The 19,603-nt window shown below is 40.9% G+C and overlaps 2 protein-coding genes across 17 annotated transcripts in view; both read right to left on the bottom strand.

Moving 5' to 3' along the window:
- Nucleotides 1-1,038, bottom strand: part of PHF11 (PHD finger protein 11) — a 48,712-nt gene extending 47,674 nt beyond the window's left edge. Inside the window, exon 1 of one of the 5 annotated variants that reach the window (XR_016212628.1) lies at nucleotides 681-1,038. Coding sequence is in view for 3 of the 5 variants with exons in the window: in NM_001389492.1 (NP_001376421.1) it covers nucleotides 681-762 (82 nt within the window). In the remaining 2 variants the exon portion in view is untranslated. 5 annotated transcript variants of the gene reach the window in all.
- Nucleotides 1,039-1,069: 31 nt separating this feature from the next.
- SETDB2 (SET domain bifurcated histone lysine methyltransferase 2) overlaps nucleotides 1,070-19,603 on the bottom strand; it is a 56,963-nt gene continuing 38,429 nt past the window's right edge. For 10 of the 12 annotated variants that reach the window (XM_089303292.1, XM_051832211.3, NM_001389491.1 and 7 more), the window contains 8 exon segments: nucleotides 16,257-16,373; nucleotides 15,342-15,511; nucleotides 12,533-12,752; nucleotides 11,954-12,053; nucleotides 10,180-10,273; nucleotides 8,887-9,221; nucleotides 5,221-5,309; nucleotides 1,070-3,984 (listed from right to left, as the gene is read on the bottom strand). In XM_089303292.1, the coding sequence (XP_089159418.1) occupies nucleotides 3,867-3,984; nucleotides 5,221-5,309; nucleotides 8,887-9,221; nucleotides 10,180-10,273; nucleotides 11,954-12,053; nucleotides 12,533-12,752; nucleotides 15,342-15,511; nucleotides 16,257-16,373 (1,243 nt within the window). In that variant the 3' untranslated portion in view covers nucleotides 1,070-3,866. 12 annotated transcript variants of the gene reach the window in all.

Raw genomic sequence — 19,603 nt, 5'->3', positions numbered from 1 at the left:
AGTGTGGTCTCAAGTCACACAGGCTGCCATTTAAACGCACCAACGCTGTAACAGCTAAGGCACGATGCTGATAAACCTATAAATACTTTAAGGAACTTCAGTTTGAGGCTCAGTTCTCAGGAAATGATTCCAGCTGAGCCCGCGGGCATTAATAAACTGAATCCTCCACTCTGTCTGCCTGTTTGGACCAAGGGAGTTTTCCCACTCCACGTTTCTGTAACAGCAGGACCTGGTCTGAGCCTGGCACCCAGGAGTTCCACAAGAAGTGGAGGGAAGCAGCAACTCAACAGACCCACAGACGGCTCAAGTGGAGCGCCCAGCGAGGCTGGAAGGCAGTCCTGCGAACCTCTGGGCTGCGCCTCGAGCTCCGCACGTCTAATGGGGCTTTAGGGCGGTTTTCCTGGGCGTTTCCAGTTTCGCACTCAGAGGGACGGAAACGAAAGCCACCCCCACCCCCCTGCTCACGAAGCCCCAGGCCACAGCTACAGTCACCTAGGAACTGGCTGCGGGCTGCGCACCGCTGCTCCGACCCCTGGGGCGCACGAGTTCTCAGCCAAGTTCACCCCGCCTCGCCCAGCGGCTGGGCCCAGCGGGGTCTGTAGGTCCCGGCCCCCAAGGAGAGCAGGCCCGCCCGCCCCAGGCCCCGGCCCCTCAGCGCGGCCGCCCGGCTTGGTACTCACCTGCAGGCCGGGGGAGCGCGCCCTGCACCTCGGGGCTGCTGCCGCTTCCCAACTTCGGCCAGAGATAAGACGCTTGGGCCATTGCGCCCAGGCGAGTCGGCGGCCCGACGGCTGCGCGCTCCGCTGCGCTCCCGGAAGTGCCCTGCGGCGTCGGGCCGCGTTTTGTGCAATCACGGCCAACGCCCCCCGGAAAGGTGGGACGGCTGGTTCGGCGGGGGGTCCCCTAGTGCGCCTCCCTAGGTCCGAATCTTAACTGCAAGAGCTTCAAACAAACGGAGGAACATGCACCCCGCCGGGCCGGTGGGCTCGGCGCTCTTCCGAGGCTATTCCTCCTCAGGAGTCGCATACCTACTGACACGCCTTGAGTCAGAGAATTAAGCAACCCTAAATCCAGTTGCCAGTAGCCAGCCTTTATTTAGCACCCATGGGGTACAGAGCACCATACAAGGTGAGGTTTTCAGTGCATATAACAAATACACATACAGACCCAAAGTTCATGTAACGAAATTATAACTTAAAAGTTGTTCTGAAAAAGCAGCATGTTCATGTAATCGTCGGTGATTTGCTAAAAATCTTTGGAGGTCTTGCACTTTGAGGAGGTTCCAAGTGGGGGGGGGGGAGTGAAGATTGTGCAGAGCAGAACTAAGAGACATTGTTAAATTAATATTTAAAAGGGCAACATAGATGGTCTTGACAAATATGAAATGGATGATGGAATCAAGAGAGTGGTGGCTGCAATAGGGGTAATGAGCAGACCCGGAAGCCCAAGCTTCTGTCCTCCAGGCAGGGAAATGAAGAGTACTCCTTGCCAGGCCCTGAGGACACTGGCCTTAGCAGATTCCCAGCAAAACAACTAAACAGTTCATGGCAAAGCAGTCAAAGAGCTTTTTCCCACAATTAAATGCCGGTGGACTAAGATCACGAACTCTGAGGAAAGCCTGTAACATGAATGATAAAGACCAAACAACACATGGAACCCCCACAAAGAAAGGAAACTGACAGGACACAGAAGATGTAGCAAAAACAAAACATGCACAAACACACACACACACACATAATGAAGAGAAAATACTGCAACCATGGACCCAAGATGGGGTGCTAGTAAAAAAAAAAAAAAAAGGCTCTTAGGAATTATAAGTGAGGCCAGAATCAACTGCAACAGGTACTTTGAAGATGTAGCTGAGAAAGGGTCTCCCAGAGTGGAGCAGGAAGACAAACTGGAAATTGAGAGAAAGATAAGCAGTCCTCCAGGTCTCACATCTGGAAACAGGAATTCCAGAGAGTTAAGAAATCATTGAAAAATAGATCAAGAAAATTTCCTTGGAGGAAAAAAACTTTCAGATTCAAAGACTTCACCAAGATAAAAATGGACAATTCCCAGCTTCAGGAGGTTAGGACAAGGATAAGCCTATAAGCTTCAAAAGATGTAAGAATTCTATACTCTGCTGAAATAGCAATCAAGTTATGAGGGTAAAGGCATTTGAAAATATGTAGAATCCTAAAAACATTTACTTCACATTTTCCTTTTCAAAAGCTATTGGAGGATATACTTCACCAATTCATGAGAGTAAAGGAAAAAAATTGGATTTAACTGGTAATAGCTCTGGAATGAGACAAAGGGAATCTTATCTAGTAGAAGAAGATGGCTGTGAACCAGTCCGGACTGAAGCAGAACAATTCAGCAGAAATGTCTCTAAGAGGATGAAATTGACAGAATACCTTGTTTCTGAATATCAAATGACTGAAGGCAGATCTCAAGGAAATGCTGGCTGTTACAAGAGCAGCCCTTCTGCACAAAAATATTTCCCATATAGATGAAGTTTTTTCACTTTATTGTAGTACACTGCTTAATTTCATCTTTACTGTGAATAGACAGACTTTCAACCATCCACATCTGTCTGCAGGCCGTTTCTAGGGTTACAGTTTATTTTGGTGCTTTTCTTAGAACTTTGGATTCCCATTCTCTCAAACAATTTTAGGTAATTTTTCATCTAGTCCACTATTTTTAAGAAATTAATTTAGGTCCAAACTAAAGGTAACTAAACCCAGAGTCAAGTCCAAAAACAAAAACATACGAATGCTCAGCAATCAGAATTATTTCTGATAACTACATCTCAAACTATTTTTCCCTTTCTGGTTCTGAGGGGGAAGTTCATTGCAGTCAAATGTACAGTTTTCGTAAGGACAGAATTCATTTTGACTTTTGGAGCTGCCTAATCCCCTTTTCCACTGGATGATCAAGGTGAGGTAACCCCTAGCAAAGTGCTGACTCCCGCTTTCTCTAGAAAAACTATCTGCAAATTATACCCAAGAGATACCAAGAGTCTGCTTCAGATGCTGAAGCCCAGATGTGTTGTGTTTCCTTCTGGTCATGAAGTGAAATTCTTGCCCAGCGTGATTCCTTCTGACATAAAGAAGCTAAGTTTGACTGGTTTCTGGGTTTCCTTTTATTACAGCTTCATTCTACCTAGAACAAAATATTCTAGTCCTCTAAGTAGCTATTCCCTCTTCTGCTGTCTGTCTGGAGTGAAGAGACTAGATATTATGGAAAAGCAGATGCACAGCTCAAAGATTCTGCTGGAACCTTACTTTCCAATAGTTGATGGCGAAGTGTTTTATGGAGCCAGCAGTGGCTTCTCCAAAAAATATTAAACTACTTGGGAGTATATGCATAAGATTAGTTCTTACATATTGCTCAGGCTCTGTTGTCCACCTTGCAACTCATAATGATAAATGGTTTGCCAAAAATTAAACATCACCTTTGTAAGTAAAGAAGTAAATTTGACCCTTTGGGGCAAGAACTAAAAGATAAGAATCACAAAAACAATTAGAAACACCTGCATTCTATTGTGCCTTTTGTTTCTTAATATATAATTTATAAATAAATTAAAAGTTGTACAGTAGTATTTCATATAAAATATACACATCCATTTTACTCATGTAAATTTTAACAACAGTAAAAACAAGAAATACCCTATGCATATGAAAATGTCCTTTTTGTTCCTGGCAATTCTAAGTCATACAAATAAAATTAGAAATAAACATGAACCCTTTGAATAGGGGTTTCAGAGAAGAAATTCTTAGGTAGACTTTACCCTAAATTAATTCCATTGGTGGCTAAAGGTTCTTTTGTCTGCCCCCAATTAGCCTGACAGGTAATTTAATGAATAGGTATTAGCAACATATTCATAGTATTTTTTTTCTACACTTGTTAACCCCACACTGGCAGATGATTTCCTTCTCAGGTACAGTTCCAGCTTCATAACCATAATCCCAGGTTAGTTCTGTTCTTGCTTTCACATACCTAGAAATTAGAAATTAAAAAGGAATCATAATTTACCCTAAAAAACTACCAAATAAAACAGAATTGATTATATCAGTTTTCATATCAACATTATTAATTATCTTCAGAAATATGACCCTCTCCCCCATACCTACCAATTAGGAATAATCTTTTATTAACCCATTTGCCTCAGGTTTTCAATTCTGTGAATATCTCAATGATACAATATTTATTTCAAAGTTACTATAAGTGCTATATTTATTGCTCAATTTCACTTTATAAGCGCCCTTTACATAGCATGATAGGCTATAATGGGTTAAGAATAATCATCTGAATTTTACTTCAAATCCACCAAAATTCTAAGGAATTTGCCAATATTCATGAGAAGGGAGTGTGTTTTACAGGCATTGATTCTAGTTGAGAATAAGAACTGAAATTTTTAGTGTTCACAATTTTATTGACTGGGAATACTTGAGAATAATTAAATGTTCTAGGGTACCAAATATGTGGGGCTTTGGTGGCACACATTTCCCTTTTGTATCTTTTATTATTATTATTATTATTTTTTGACAGGCAGAGTGGATAGTGAGAGAGAGAGACAGAGAGAAAGGTCTTCCCCTTTGCCGTTGGTTCACCCTCCAGTGGCCGCCACGGCTGGCGCTCTGCGGCTGGCGCACCGCGCAGATCCGAAGGCAGGAGCCAGGTGCTTCTCCTGGTCTCCCATGGGGTGCAGGGCGCTAGCACTTGGGTCATCCTCCACTGCCTTCCCCAGAGAGCTGGCCTGGAAGAGGGGCAACCGGGACAGAATCCGGCACGCCGACCGGGACTAGAACCCGGTGTGCCGGCGCCGCTAGGTGGAGGATTAGCCTATTGAGCCACGGCGCCGGCCAATCTTTTTTTTTTTTTTAATTTACTTATTTATCCAAGAGACAGAGAGGCACAGAGAACTCCCATCTGCTGATTCACTTCCCAAATGCCCATATGGCTGAACTGGGCAGAAGCTGGGAGCCAAGAGCAAGGAACTCAATCCAGGTTGCCCATGTGGCTGGCAGAAATCCAACTATTTAAGTTATCATTAATCCCTCCCAAGATCTGCACTGGCAGGAAGCTGAAATCAGAAGCCATGTGGGGTTGAACATACATGGGGACACAGGTATTCTAATCAGTGTTTTAACCACTAGGCCAAAGGTACAATGGTTTTTATTTTTGAAGTCATAATTTCAGAATCAAATCCCATAAGCAAAATTAATTTCAAACCTGTTGGTGAAGAATGCCACCAATGGAAAATTCCTGTCGTGTGTTTCTACAAAAACATTCTGTACCAAGAGATTTGGGCAACAACTATGCTGTTAAAAAAAATTCAACACAAAGGTTAGATATAGCATAACGATTGATGCCTTATGCTTTAAAGCATTAGAATATCATCCTTTTCTAACATACCTCACTGATTTTGCTTTTTTTTTTATCTAATATAAAAAATAGCATATTATAACAGTTCTATTAACACAGGAACCTATTCAGAAAAGCCCTGTTCTAAGAATCTTAAATCTTGCTGTTGGAAATTAAAAATGGTACAAATCTCTATACAAGATAATTTGTTAGGTTTTATCATTATTATAAATGTATTTATCTTGATTCAGCAATCCTACACCTAGGATGTAGTTCAGTGATTTGTCTACATATGTATCTGCATGTAAGATTTTGCACTGAGCATTAGAAGTTTGGAAATGACCCTAATGTCTGCTTGTAGAAGATCGGTTAAATAAACTTCGGTACACCCACACAATGGATTCTATGCAATTATAAACAAAGATATACAAACAAAAATAATGAGTTCTTTCTCTAAGTAGTAATAAGGAAAGACCTTCAGGATATACTATTCATGTAGGACAGTTAATATGCTTTTATATTAAAAAGGGGAAATAGGAGATATTTATATTTATTTGTATCTGCAGAACATAACACTAAAGGAATGCAGAAGAAAAGTAATAAAAATTATTATCTAGAGCAGGAGAAGTTGGGGGTAGGGTGAATAGGGGCATAAAACTTCTCAAGGTATGACTTTTATTTTTAACAAAACTTTCAAAGAAAAGTTTAAGATGAACAACGTACACAACAACTCAACTTTCACATCACAGTCAAAAATAGGGCCTTTGAAGTGGAGACATGTATAATTAATTGATTTCTCTGCTAAATAAACACTGCTGCTATTTATCTTCATACCAAGGCTTCTAACATGATGGTACTACCTCCTCATATGAGCACTATTTCAGTATTGTTCTGTTGCTCACTAGCTGCCACCTCACATTCATCTATTGCCAGATTAATAAAGAGATCACTTCTCCACATATTCCTTGGCTATGTCTGCTACCATTTAATTTCAATGACAACTTCCTGTCTCAATTTTTTTTATTATTTATTTATTTGAAAGAGTTACAGAAAGAGGCAGAGACAGAGAGAGAGGTCTTCCATCTGCTGTTTCACTCCCCAGATGGCTGCAGCAGCCGGAGCTGCGCCGATCTGAAGCCAGGAGCTTCTTCCCAGGTCTCCCATGTGGGTGCAGGGGCCCAAGGACTTGTACCATCTAATACTGCTATACCAGGCCACAGCAGAGAGCTGGATTGGAAGAGGAGCAGCTGGGACTCAAACTGGCGCCCATATGGGATGCCGGAGCTTCAGGCCAGGGCTTTAACCCACTGCACCACAGCGCTGGCCCCTCTAAATGTTTTTTAACTTGGGCAGGTGAGCTTGAAAATGCTTTATATATATATATATATATATATATATATATATATATATTTTTTTTTTTTTTTTTTGACAGGCAGAGTGGACAGTGAGAGAGAGAGAGAGAGAGAGAAAAGTCTTCCTTTGCCATTGGTTCACCCTCCAATGGCCGCTGCGGCCTGCGCACCGTGCTGATCCGATGGCAGGAGCCAGGTACTTATCCCGGTCTCCCATGGGGTGCAGGGGCCCAAGCACTTGGGCCATCCTCCACTGCACTCCCTGGACACAGCAGAGAGCTGGCCTGGAAGAGGGGCAACCGGGACAGAATCCGGCGCCCCAACCGGGACTAGAACCCGGTGTGCTGGCGCCACTAGGCGGAGAATTAGCCTAGTGAGCCGCGGCGCTGGCCGAAAATGCTTTATATTTAAATACCTGTTCTTACATATCACTTCTTACGGATTTTATTTTATTTTAGTTTAGTTTTTTTTGGTATCTTAAATTTGATGTGAGGGGCTGGTGCTGTGGCATAGCAAATAAAACCGCTGCCTGAAGTGCCAGCATCCCATATGGGCACCAGTTTGAGTCCTGGCTGCTCCACTTCTTTTCTTTTTTTTTGACAGGCAGAGTGGACAGTGAGAGAGAGAGACAGAGAGAAAGGTCTTCCTTTGCCGTTGGTTCACCCTTCAAATGGCCGCCGCGGCCGGTGCACTGTGCTGATCTGAAGTCAGGAGCCAGGTGCTTCTCCTGGTCTCCCATGTGGGTGCAGGGCCCAAGAACTTGGGCCATCCTCCACTGCACTCCTGGGCCACAGCAGAGAGCTGGCTTGGAAGAGGGGCAACCGGGACAGAATCTGGCGCCGCAGGCGGAGGATTAGCCTATTGAGCCGCGGCGCTGGCCCTGCTCCACTTCTGATCCAGCTCTCTGCTATGGCTTGGGAAAGCAGTACAAGATGACCCAAGTCCTTGGGTCCCTGCACCCGTGTGGGAAACCTGGAAGAAGCTCCTGGCTCCTGGCTTTGGATAGGCACAGCTCCAGCCATTGCGGCCACTTGTGGAGTGAACTAGCAGATGGAAGACCCCTCTCTCTCTCTGCCTCTCCTTCTCTCTCTATGTAACTCTTTCAAATAAATAATAAATCTTAAAAAAATTTTTTGATGTGAAATATATATATATATGTATATATATACACCTAATTTGTTTATGTTATGGCATGCTATCATAACCAGAATGCCTCTGAAGATTTTTAAATTTGAAAAACATCGGGGGCCGGTGCCATGGCTCTACTAGGTTAATCCTCCGCCTGTGGTGCCAGCATCCCATATGGGAGCCGGGTTCTAGCCCTGGTTGCTCCTCTTCCAGTCCAGCTTTCTGTTGTGTCCCGGGAAGGCAGTGGAGGATGGCCCAAATGCTTGGGTGCCTGCATCTGCATGGGAGACCAGGAAGAAGCACCTGGCACCTGGCTTCGGATCAGTGTAGTTCCGGCCGTAGCGGCCATTTGAGGGGTGAATCAATGGAAGGAAGACCTTTCTCTCTGTCTTTCTCTCTAACTCTGTCAAAAAAAATTTTGAAAAAATTTGAAAAACATCAAGACAGAGTGATGTATAAATATATATCAAGAGAGAGAGCGAAAGAGAGATGGAGATCTCCCATCCACCGGTTACTCCCCAAATACCTAAAACAGTCAGACGAGGCTAGGACAAAGCCAGTAGCCCAGAACTCCGTTCAGGTTTCCCACGTGCGTGGCAGGGACTCAAGTATCTGAGCCATCACCAGCTGCTTCCCAAGGTGCACATGAGCAGGAAGCTGGAATTGAAATGGAGCTAGGATTTGAACCCAGGCACTATGATATGGGATGTGGGCATCCTAAGAAACAGCTTAATAGTTGTGCCAAATGTCTGCTCCCTTACAATTTTGTAGAGCAAATGCCTACTATGTACTATTTAAGCACTTTATTATTAATTCTTCTGGTCCTTACAACATTCTGAGAAAGTTATTATTATTACTATCATCATCTTCATCATCATCAAGGAGTGAAGCGAAGGACTGAGAGGCACACCTATCCACAGGGATTCAGTGGAGTCCTGGAACTCAAACTCAGGCAGTCTGGTTTTAGAAATGTTAATCATATTTTCCTCACGGTTTTGTTAAGAAGGATAGAAAAAAAAGTTGTTGAGATGTGAATCTCAGCTCCTATACTTACGTTAAGGAAGCGGCCCACATTTCCTTCTTTTGTGGCATCCAATAAAAACATATTCTCTTTACTGAACTTTGTTGGAGAATCAGATGAAGTGCTCTTGGTTTCACTTGGCAACTCATCAACACAAAAGAGCTGCTGATTTTGATATGTTGTAGATTTTTTCATTTGGGGCTTCTGTATTTGAACCTCATTTTTAGTATTTTGATTAATCAATGTAGTTGTTTGGTTACATCCGTCCCTTGGTGGAGTCTCTTCTGAACATTTAGTTATATCTATCACATCTGATTCAATCAGAGGATTCTCTTCAGAATCTTCAACTTGTTTTGAACTTGACTCTTCTAACAGACATTTTAGAAGGAATTATCAGAAAATACACTTGGCTGATCAATAGTGGTGAGACTAACAATATTAATTAGATGCTAGTTGCCTTAATTATCATTAAACCTTACAATATTACTAAATAGGCAATATCACTTTAATTTCACAAATGAAAACACTGAATCTCTGAGGGGTTAGGGATTTGTCTGACCCACAATAATGGAAATGGAGGTAATAAACCCAGAAATGTTTGCATCCCAAAGTCAATGCCTTTTTATGAATCTACATGTTGTGTCCTTCCTCATTATTATATTTTCCCCCCTTTTAAAAATTTATTTTAAGATTTAATAATTTTTAACATTTTGCCATATTCATTTCATATGTAGATATTATATATACAGGCACATAGATACTATTTTTTTCCTGAGAACAGGGATATTAGTTATCACATAATATGGGATTTGTGACAATGATCACAAAACAAGGAAAGACGGGTATATTGACATGCGGATGGTATAATTCAGTGAACACAGTATTTATAACAATCTAAATACCAAAGGGCAAATAATCTAGGCTTCACTGGCCATAGAATCTCTGTTGCCTATTCAAGTATGTTGTTCTAACATGAAAGTAGAGACAGTATATAAAGGAATGGCTGTGGCTATGTTGCAATAAACCTGTTTATGGACACTGAAATTGTAATTTCATATAATTTCCAAGTATCTTAAAAATATTATTCACCTTCTGATTTTTTCAGCCACTTAAAAATGTACAAATCATTCTTAGCTCCCAGGCCATACTGAATAGGCAGTAGGCTGGATTTGGCCCTGGTTTGTTAATCTCTGATTCAGATAAGCTGTAACTTTTATGACAAATGAGCTTGTTGGTGATGGATTCTGAGAAAGTGAGTCTCAGGTGTTGAACAAAGAGAGACAAACAGGCAGAAGATGAAGGCAATCAGAGGGAAACAAAGCCTACTTTGCACTCTGCCGACTCTGGAGTTCAGATATTCTTGGTTTGGTTTAAATCCATCACTACCCTCCAAGGAGACAGATTCTGAGGAAACAAATCCCTTAAAAGAAAACAAAGAAGATGTTTTTATTTTCTAAGTCAGGAAATAGTATTTAGCATTTTACCTCTTTCACCAAGTGTTGATCTTCATAGGCCATATGTACTAGATTAGTTTTGAAAGCCTTCAAAGCTGGTATCATGGAGTCTTTAAACTAACAGAGCCAATATGTGTCACCCATTTTGCCTATATTCTACTTTTAGGCACTTTATTAAGCCATAGCTTCAGAGACTGTTGAGAAATTATTTAGGCATATAAATCCAAATACATGTGTTTGTATCCCTCAAGTTGAATCATCCTACATACACGTTGATACTGGATTATAAATTTGTTTTCAACTGTAAGTTGTGCAATGATAAAACTATTTACTGGCTAGTTTCTACTTCAAAGGTTAAAGTTGCTTGTCTTCTTTTATTGTAAATATTGCAAACACTTTAAATGGTAACGTTAAGTTTTAAAGAGCATATACTTAGCATACACCTAACTGCCCAAGAGATGCTGATTATTAAATACTGACCAATAAAAAGAACTTGACTAATAATGGTCAACATTCAATAAGCACTTAGTCGACTGCCAAGCATTATGCTAAGCAAGGTATGAAATGTTTCTCATTTAAGCCTCATAATTCTGAAATAGATATGGTAACCTCCTTATTTAACAATAAAAGGACTATAATCACAGAGATGGGACCCAGCTAGCAAGCAGCAGAGCTAGAGCTTAAACACTGGTCTATGTGACCCCATGGCCTATGTGACTCTTTTTGTAAAGAGGTGATACTGAAGAGCAACTTCCTGTATTGTTACCAGGCAGAGGACAAATATTTGCAAGACATCTATAGCCATTTTGATCTTTCATCAATAAATACTACTGTAAGCTTCCATTATGTCTGTCTTTGTTACCTTCCTGTATCCTTCTCTGCTTCTGAGTTTCAGTCTCTTACTACTTAAACCTCAGTTCAGATTGAAAAATGTACCCTCAGAAACTACTACATAAATTACTGGGGCCAGCACCGTGGCACAGTAGGTTAATCCTCCACCTGCGGTGCCAGCATCCCATATGGGCACTGGTTCTAGTCCCAGCTGCTCCTCTTCCAATCCAGCTCTCTGCTATGGCCTAGGAAAGCAGTATAAGATGGCCCAAGTCCTTGGGCCCCTAAGCCCACAAGGGAGACCAGGAAGAAGCACCTGGCTCCTGACTTCGGATTGGTACAGTTCCAGCCATTGTGGCCATTTGGGGAGTGAACCAACGGAAGGAAGACCTTTCTCTCTGTCTCTCCCTCTCATTTTCTGTAACTCTACCTCTCAAATAAATAAACACAATCTTTTAAAAAAATAAATAAATTATTGCTTTCTGGATGATTTTTTCATCAAGTTGCATCTTTTCTTTCTCCTTCCCCTAAATTATCCCATCCTTTTTCTTACATATCACTATTAACTCTTGAACACTGTAGCATCTCACACACTCTCAGAACTGTGTAACTCTCAGGCTTAGAGGCACAGATGGTCAGATCATTGCCCACACACCAACCACCATGATCCATTAACTGTTCACCCATTAGAAAACTATAAAATAAATCCTATGCACTATTAAGTAACACTAACATGTTGAACTAAGTAAGGGATAGAAAGGTGAGATAACAGTGAATGTTCTCAGAAAAAACAATCTTCATTTTCCAATTTTTACCATCTTTTTCTCATTGTGTTGAAAAACAGCTGTCTTGGATTTAGGACTTTTAGTAACTGAATGATACGGAGTTCCTGAGATGTTGTTGCACTTTGTTTCCCTGAAAAGGAGAAAAAAAAAAGTTATTTTGTGCATCACTAAAAACTGTATTTATTAGACCCTCAAGTAATGATATCACTATTATATAATTATTTTAGAAATTAATTTAAGAAATCTATGCCAATCTCTATAACTTTTTAAGTATGTTCAAAAGTGAAGAGAATCTATGAAAGTTTTGCAAACAGAATGGTGACAGAAAGTAACAGTAAAACTTACAAAGAATTAGATTAAAGTCATACAAGGTAGAACTCTAGAAAAGGAACACTGAGGATGGTTAGATTTTTAAATTTAAGTGTCCTGGATTTCTGAAAACACTGCATTTACAACCATGGAACATGATGATAATAGGGTGAGGGGAAAGGCAAGCAAGCAAGAAATGAGAAAGAACCATAATCAATAATAATTTAAGTTACTAAATTATTAATAATAATCAATAATAATTTAAATTAACATTGATGGGACTCCTAGGCTCTTACTTACATAATAGACTCTTTGGAATTATTACTGAATTTAGGTGAACAGTCCTCACTTTCAGCACTTCTAGGATGTGTTTCCAATTCTAATGGAATAACTTCAACCTCACATTCTGAACAGGCAACTTCTATTTTCCTCTTTTTTGAAAATATACTTTTCACAATATTCTCTTCTTTTTCATTTTCATTACCAGGTTTCTCAAAGTTAGCTCTGCTTAGTAATCTACCTAAAAAAACAAAGCAAGAGTTTGAACAAAATGGAAGATAATATAATTGGTAACACAAATGGACATCTCTATTTTTGCTCCATTACTAAAGAATGCTATTTCTACCTCATTTCTAAAATGGATAAACACATTTACTCACTCTAGAAAACTTGAGTAGGATAACAAGACGAATGAAGGGCTTCTTGTTTTCTAACATATAAAAAAAAATACAGGGTATCTAAAAGAAGCTCTTGTCTATTTTGGTATAAAATGAAAGGGAAGACACTTAGCTACAATAACATAAAACAAAAGTAGTAGGATTAGAAAGTATTTTAGGGGCCGGCACTGTGGCTCACTTGGTTATCCTCTGCCTGTGGCGCCGGCATCCCATGTGGGCGCCGGGTTCTAAGTCCTCGTTGCTCCTCTTCCAGTCCAGCTCTCTGCTGTGGCCCGGGAGGGCAGTGGAGGATGGCCCAGGTGCTTGGGCCCTGCACCCCATGGGAGACCAGGAGGAAGCATCTGGCTCCTGGCTTTGGATCGGCGCAGCACTGGCCATAGCGGCCATTTGGGGAGTGAACCAGTGGAAGGAAGACCTTTCTCTCTGTCTCTCTCTCACTGTCTATAACTCTACCTGTCAAATAAATAAAAATAAAAATAAAGTATTCTACAAAATTAGATGAATTCTGGTCTTAAAATTATAGCTTTATCTAGTGAAAAAGGCTTTATGAAACCTACATTTGTTTTCAGAAAATGACATACTTGAATAGATGGTGATATCTGCCCATTGTTCTGCCTAATAGTAAAATTTTAGCCTGAAATTTATGCATTTTCTTTCAATGGGCTCAGAATCATAGCTGGATAAAAGTCTTATCCATCATTATGAGGTTAAGAGAGACACCACTGGTGTATTTTCTAGCAATGCAGATAAAGCCAATGACACCTTCTAGACATCATTCAGCATTTTATAGGCAGCTTTCACACAAGAGTTTTTCTGAGAGATATTAGGAAAGTTTAGGCAGGCTGTCTGGCATACTGTCTGTGAGCATGTGAGGAAGACCCAAAGGTGACTACTCTACATTCTGAAAACTTTGAGCTTAACTTCCCTGAGGAAACCTTGGCTCTATCTGCAAGGAGGAGAGTTGCTTCAGTACCTGCTCCTTAGCCGTCAGGACTAAGTCCATCACATTTCTTACACATTGGCTCTAAAGTCATGTTTCCGAAATCTTCTCACTTAATGGTGAGCAGAGAAAATGAGGATTTAGGGGAAAAAAAAAAGATTACTGGGGCCAGAGCTGTGGTATAGTGAGTTAACCTGGGGTCTGCAGTGCTAGCATTCCATATGAGCACTGGTTTGTGTCCCGGCTGCTCCACTTTCTGATCCAACTCCTTGCTAATGGCCTGGAAAAGTTGCGGAAGATGTCCGAAGTACCTGGGCCCCTGCTATCCACTTAGGAGACTGAGAAGAAGCTCCTGGCTTCTGATTTTGGCTTGGGCTGGCCTGGCCCAGTCCTGGCTGTTGTGGCTATCTGCAGACGGAACCAGCAGACAGATCTCTCTACATCTCTCCCTCTCTCTTAAAAAAAAAAAAAAAAAGATGGGGCCGTCGCTATGGTACAGTGGGTTAAAGCCCCAGCCTAAAGTGCTGGCATCCCATACGGGCACCAGTTCGAGTCCCTGCTGCTCCACTTCTGATCCAGCTCTCTGCTATGGCCTGGAAAAGCAGTGGAAGATGGCCCAAGTCCTTGGGCCCCTGCACCTACGTGGGAGACCTGGAAGAAGCTCTTGGCTTCCGATTGGCCCAGCTCCAGCCATTGCAACCATTTGGGGAGTGAACCAGTGGAAGGAAGACCTCTGTTTCTCTGTAACTCTTACTTTCAAATAAATAAATAAATCTTAAAAAAAGAGTTTCATTTATTTTACATGAATGCAGAGTTACAGAGCAGTTGGGGGGAGGGGGTGGGAAAGGAAGAGAGAGAATCTTGTACCTGCTGGTTCACTACCCAAATGGCTGCAATGCCCAGGGCTGGGTCAGGCCAAAGTCTGAAGAGAGGAGCTTCATTCGGGTCTCCCATGTGGGTGGCAAGGCCCAACCCAGGACCTGGGTTTGGGTCCTTTCTTTGGTCCCTATTCCAGTTTCCCACAAATGCGGAACCTGAGAGGCAGCAGTGATGGCTGATGTGACTGGTTTCCTGCACCTATCGGGAGACCTGGATTGTGTTCCCAGGCCCTGGCTGACCCCCACTCAGGCCCAGCCATTGCAGGCATTTAGAGTGAAGTCGTGAATGGGAGCTCTGTCTCTCTTTCTGTATCTCTCAAAAAAACAAAAAAAAGGTTTTTTCCTTTACCCCAAAACTACAGAGGCAAAAATAATGTGCCTTGTACATGACATAACCTAAATTTTATCTCTGTCTTTCTTTTCTAGAACATTTGGTACCCCCTAAAGCATCTCATCCCTTCAGTGCTCAAGTTCTCAGTTGCTGGCCTTCCTGTGTTGTGCCTCCAAGATATTGTTCATCTCACCAATGATCTCAGTGGTCCTGACTAGGAAGACTGATAGTCAGAAATGTAGATCCCACTGTAGACTAATATGAAAATAAGTCTTTGCTTTACCTGAGTAAGTGCAAACAAACGTCCCTCTGTCAATGTCATCTAGGCAGCGTACCCCCCAGCCTTTCTTCTCAGTTTTGAAAACCTGTAGTCTCACTTGAGGACCATGTTGGACAACTCGATTTTGACACATTTGTCGATTACACTTGCACAACAGGCTGCATTCATAAATACTGTCAATAAAATATGTAAGAGAAAAGCAATCAGATATCCTAAAAAAGTAAAAAGCTCTTTATATGGTTACTTGAATGGCACCAATAAGGGATGCAGACTAAGTGGGCAAGCTCTTGGTGCTAGACTGCCTGAGTTCCCATCAGAGTTTGCACATCTACTAGCTGTGTGACCCTGGTAAGTTATTTAACTTCTCTGAGCTGTAATTTCCCATCTTTAAAATGGGGACTATACGAAAGAATCTATTTTATAGGGCTGTCTCATGCAGATTAAGTGACTCAATATTTATAAGGTACTTAAGACAATGTCTGGTACATAGTAAATATTAGCTGTTTTTAAATAACTTGGAAAAAAGTCTATGAAGAAAAGTTTTGTATTTCTGCTAATAAAAATATTGTTATTTGTTAATATCAACTTTGAAAGGGAGAGGATTCCCAATTCTCAGAAGGGCTTCACACATACTTTCCTTAATGGGGAAATGGTTGCCTAAAGTGGGCTGACTGTAGAGCGGGCAGAGCCAGACTCAGAGCAGGTGAGTGTTGAGGTACACTCTGCTCAATCTATACGTGGCTCCTGACTTCCACTTCCAAAAAACAATAAGCAGGGTTGCTTTTCTAATTCCTTGATAACTTGGAATTTTATTAATAAAAACCAAGATTTAATAGCATGTATAAGACTATGGACCACAATATAAAAGTACCCACCTCAAAGATAAACACCCTGTAACAAATCCTCAAAGTATCTTACCCAGTAGGTATTTGTCTCTGTAGTCTTTTATATTTATATCCAGTCATTATTTTATTACTTGACAAAGGACAAACTGCGGCATTTCTTGCTGTCAGTTGAAGACATGCACATTTTGTTCTAAAAGGAAAATAGAAAAGTCAGAATAAAAAAATCACCAAGTGAAAAGACTGTCTTATAAAAATACACATGATCTGCATTTAGAAGGTGTTTGGGGGCTGGGGCTGTGGCGCAGCAGGTTAACACCCTGGCATGAAGCGTCGGCATCCCATATGGGTGCCGTTTAAGACCTGGCTGCTTCACTTCTGATCCAGCTCTCTGCTATGGCCTGGGAAAGCAGTAGAAGATGGCCCAAGTCCTTGGGCCCCTGCAACTGCGTGGGAGACCTAGAAGGTCCTGGCTCCTGGCTTCAGATCGGCGCAGCTCTGGCTGTTGCGGCCAATTGGGGAGTGAACAGAAGGAAGACCTCTCTCTCTCTGCCTCTCCTTCTCTGTGTTAACTTCAACTTTCAAATAAATAAATCTTAAAAAAAAAAAAAAGGTGTTTGAAGTTCATAGACACTATAGAGACTTTGAATTTTTGTTCAGCAAAAGCTTCTTTGTAAATCTTTTGCTCCTTCTGCTCTTCTACCATTGATCATTTGTGTGTCAAATATGCGAGGGCATAGTTGTGTAGATGTCAGTTCTCTCTCACTCCAGTGACATACAAATCAGGGACACTGAAGCTAGAGATCTGGCAATTAGAAATCTTTTCTCTTATTGCTTCCTCTAACTTGACTCACCCTCCACAAGGAATACAGAACCTCGATATCCCAGCTATGAACTATATATATGACTACTGGTAAGCTGGTTAGATCAGTTGGATTCTAGTCTCCTGGTGGAACAAGTAACTTTAAGGTCTTTTCCTCTATGATTTTCTTCTGTGTTTTCTGTACATACATAATACACATCAGAGGTAGCTGCTATTTGCAATAGAAAAAAATCAACAAATTCATCAATTTGGGTTCTGGTTACAGATATAAAATTAAAAACGCACAGTTGCTTTTTCCCCATGTGGTTTTGTTTGCAAAGTTTAAGAAGTACAGAAAAACATAACATATGCCCATATTACCATCTCCAGAGTTAGTCACCAGCATTTTGTTCAGCCTTTCATTTTCTTATATAATTTAATACAAAGACATTTTACATATGGCTTAAAATTTTTAAATAAAACATTACAAGGGGCAGGCATTATGGCACAGCATAAGCTACCACCTGTGTCGCTGGCATCCCATGAGTCCCATCTGCTCTACTTCTGATCCAGCTCCCTGTTAATGTGCCTAGGAAAGCAATGAGAGAACCTGGGCCACTGCCATCCATGTGGGAGACCCCAGTGGAGTTCCAGGCTCCTGGCATTGTTGTGGCCCAACCCTGGCCATTGCAGCCATTTAAATGGAAGATATCTTTCCTCCTCTCTCTGTAACTCTGCCTTTTAAAGAAATAAACATTTAACAAATAAATATTACAGATAAAACTAAGCTCTCAAGAGATTTGGGTGGTGTCCTTTACACTTTTAGTTTCATATGTATTTACAGTAAATATACTCTTTTTCATGTTTAGAAAAATTTACTGGGTGTAGCAGTTAAGACATCTGCATTTCATATCAGAATGCCTGGGTTTGGTACCTGGCTCTGACTCCTGTCTCTGGCCTCCTGCTAATGCATACCCTGGGAGGCAGCAGGTGATAGCTCAAGTATTTGGGTTCCTGCCACCCATATGGGAGACCTAGACTGAGTTACTGGCTCTTGGCTTTAGCCTTGCCTAGTCCTGACCATTGTGGGCACTTGGAGTGCTAATGGGAGCTCTCTGCCTCTCCAAGTAAGTAAGAAATTTCAGCAATTTACTGTAAGGTATTATTCTATAACTTTGTTATTGTTGTTCACTATATTTTGGGACCCATCTGTGCCATATGCAGACCTGGTTAATTCCTTTTAACTTTTTTACAGCGTTTAACTATTGCCCATTTGATATACAATTAAGTTACCTACATTTTTCAATATAACATTGTTGCAATGAATATCTTTATTCTATTCTCATATATACAAGCCTCTCTAATGTAGCAGCATATTTTTGACAATGACACAGTAAGAAGTACATTTTTTTCATGACCTGGTATAGGTGTACATATTTTTGTCTCTGTGTAGGTGTCTAAATATTTTTCAAGTTGCATTATACATGACACATTTACATGTAGATTTTTATTTATCTTCATACACAGCAGGCTCTTCCAGCCTGAGGATGCCAGTCTTTCTTCAACTTTGGAAAATTCTCAGTGATTTTCTTTGAATATTACATCCTTTCCATTTTCTCTTTCCTTCTTGGATGTATGATGCAATTTCTCATTTTACGTTCCATATTTAAAAAGTCTGTAAGTTACTTCCCCCATATCTTTACTTCTTTGCTTTCTGGGAGATCTTATTAGTTTTGTCTTATAATTCACTCATTCCTTTTCAGCTATTCTAATTCCATCATTTAGTCTACTTAATTTTTATCTCAATGACTATGCTTTATTTTTGACATTTCCAAATGATATACTTATCAGCTGCCTTTTATAATTTTTTCTTATTGCCTCTCTTTGGACATTTTAAACATGCATATTTGAAAGTGCCTTTAAATCAGATTCTCCTTTTCTATCTGAACCTTTTAGTACTTGAGGGGACCTATGCTGCCTTGGTGGTCCTACACAGCCATGTTTACTTCCCATATCTGTGTGCCATCAGACCTGTGGGTTCATTTTTGTATGTTCCTCCAGGTTGGGTGCTTCCTCCATTGCTGTGACTGTGACTCACAGGGTTTGCAATGCAGTTGTATTGAAGAAACCTGGTTATTGTTGCAAACCCTGATATTCTCTTGATCATATTATTCACATTCCATAAAAAAATGAAACTATGTTTAATACATAAAGACTTTGAAAAACATTTTGTGTGAGGGATGTAATACTTACCAACATGCATTTGTAGGTATGCTGATAGAGAGTGCAGCTGCATTATATGTACACTAAGCTTAATGCAAATGTAGCCACCTCTAGTGGAGTGAAAGGAAAAGCTAGAAAGAGGAATAATTTAAATACAGAAGTTCCTCCTTATCCAAGGACGGCATATTTTAAGACTTCCAGTGTATGCCTGAAATAATAGATAGTACCAAGCCCTATATAGGTGATCAAGAGAATATCAGTTATAAGCACCATTAGGTTTCTAAAAGCTAGCCAAGAAATTATTTTTAAGTTATTTGTAAAACAAAACACAGCAGGTAAATAGTAGTTAAGAATATGGGTTTAAATACTGGCTCTATCATTTACTTCCCTAGGTGGTC

The sequence above is a fragment of the Oryctolagus cuniculus genome, chromosome 9, assembly GCF_051225735.1.
Source record: "Oryctolagus cuniculus isolate XC-2025 breed Fujian yellow rabbit chromosome 9, ASM5122573v1, whole genome shotgun sequence".
Taxonomy (NCBI): Eukaryota; Metazoa; Chordata; class Mammalia; order Lagomorpha; family Leporidae; genus Oryctolagus; species Oryctolagus cuniculus.
This window is presented reverse-complemented; position numbering and strand designations above follow the sequence as displayed.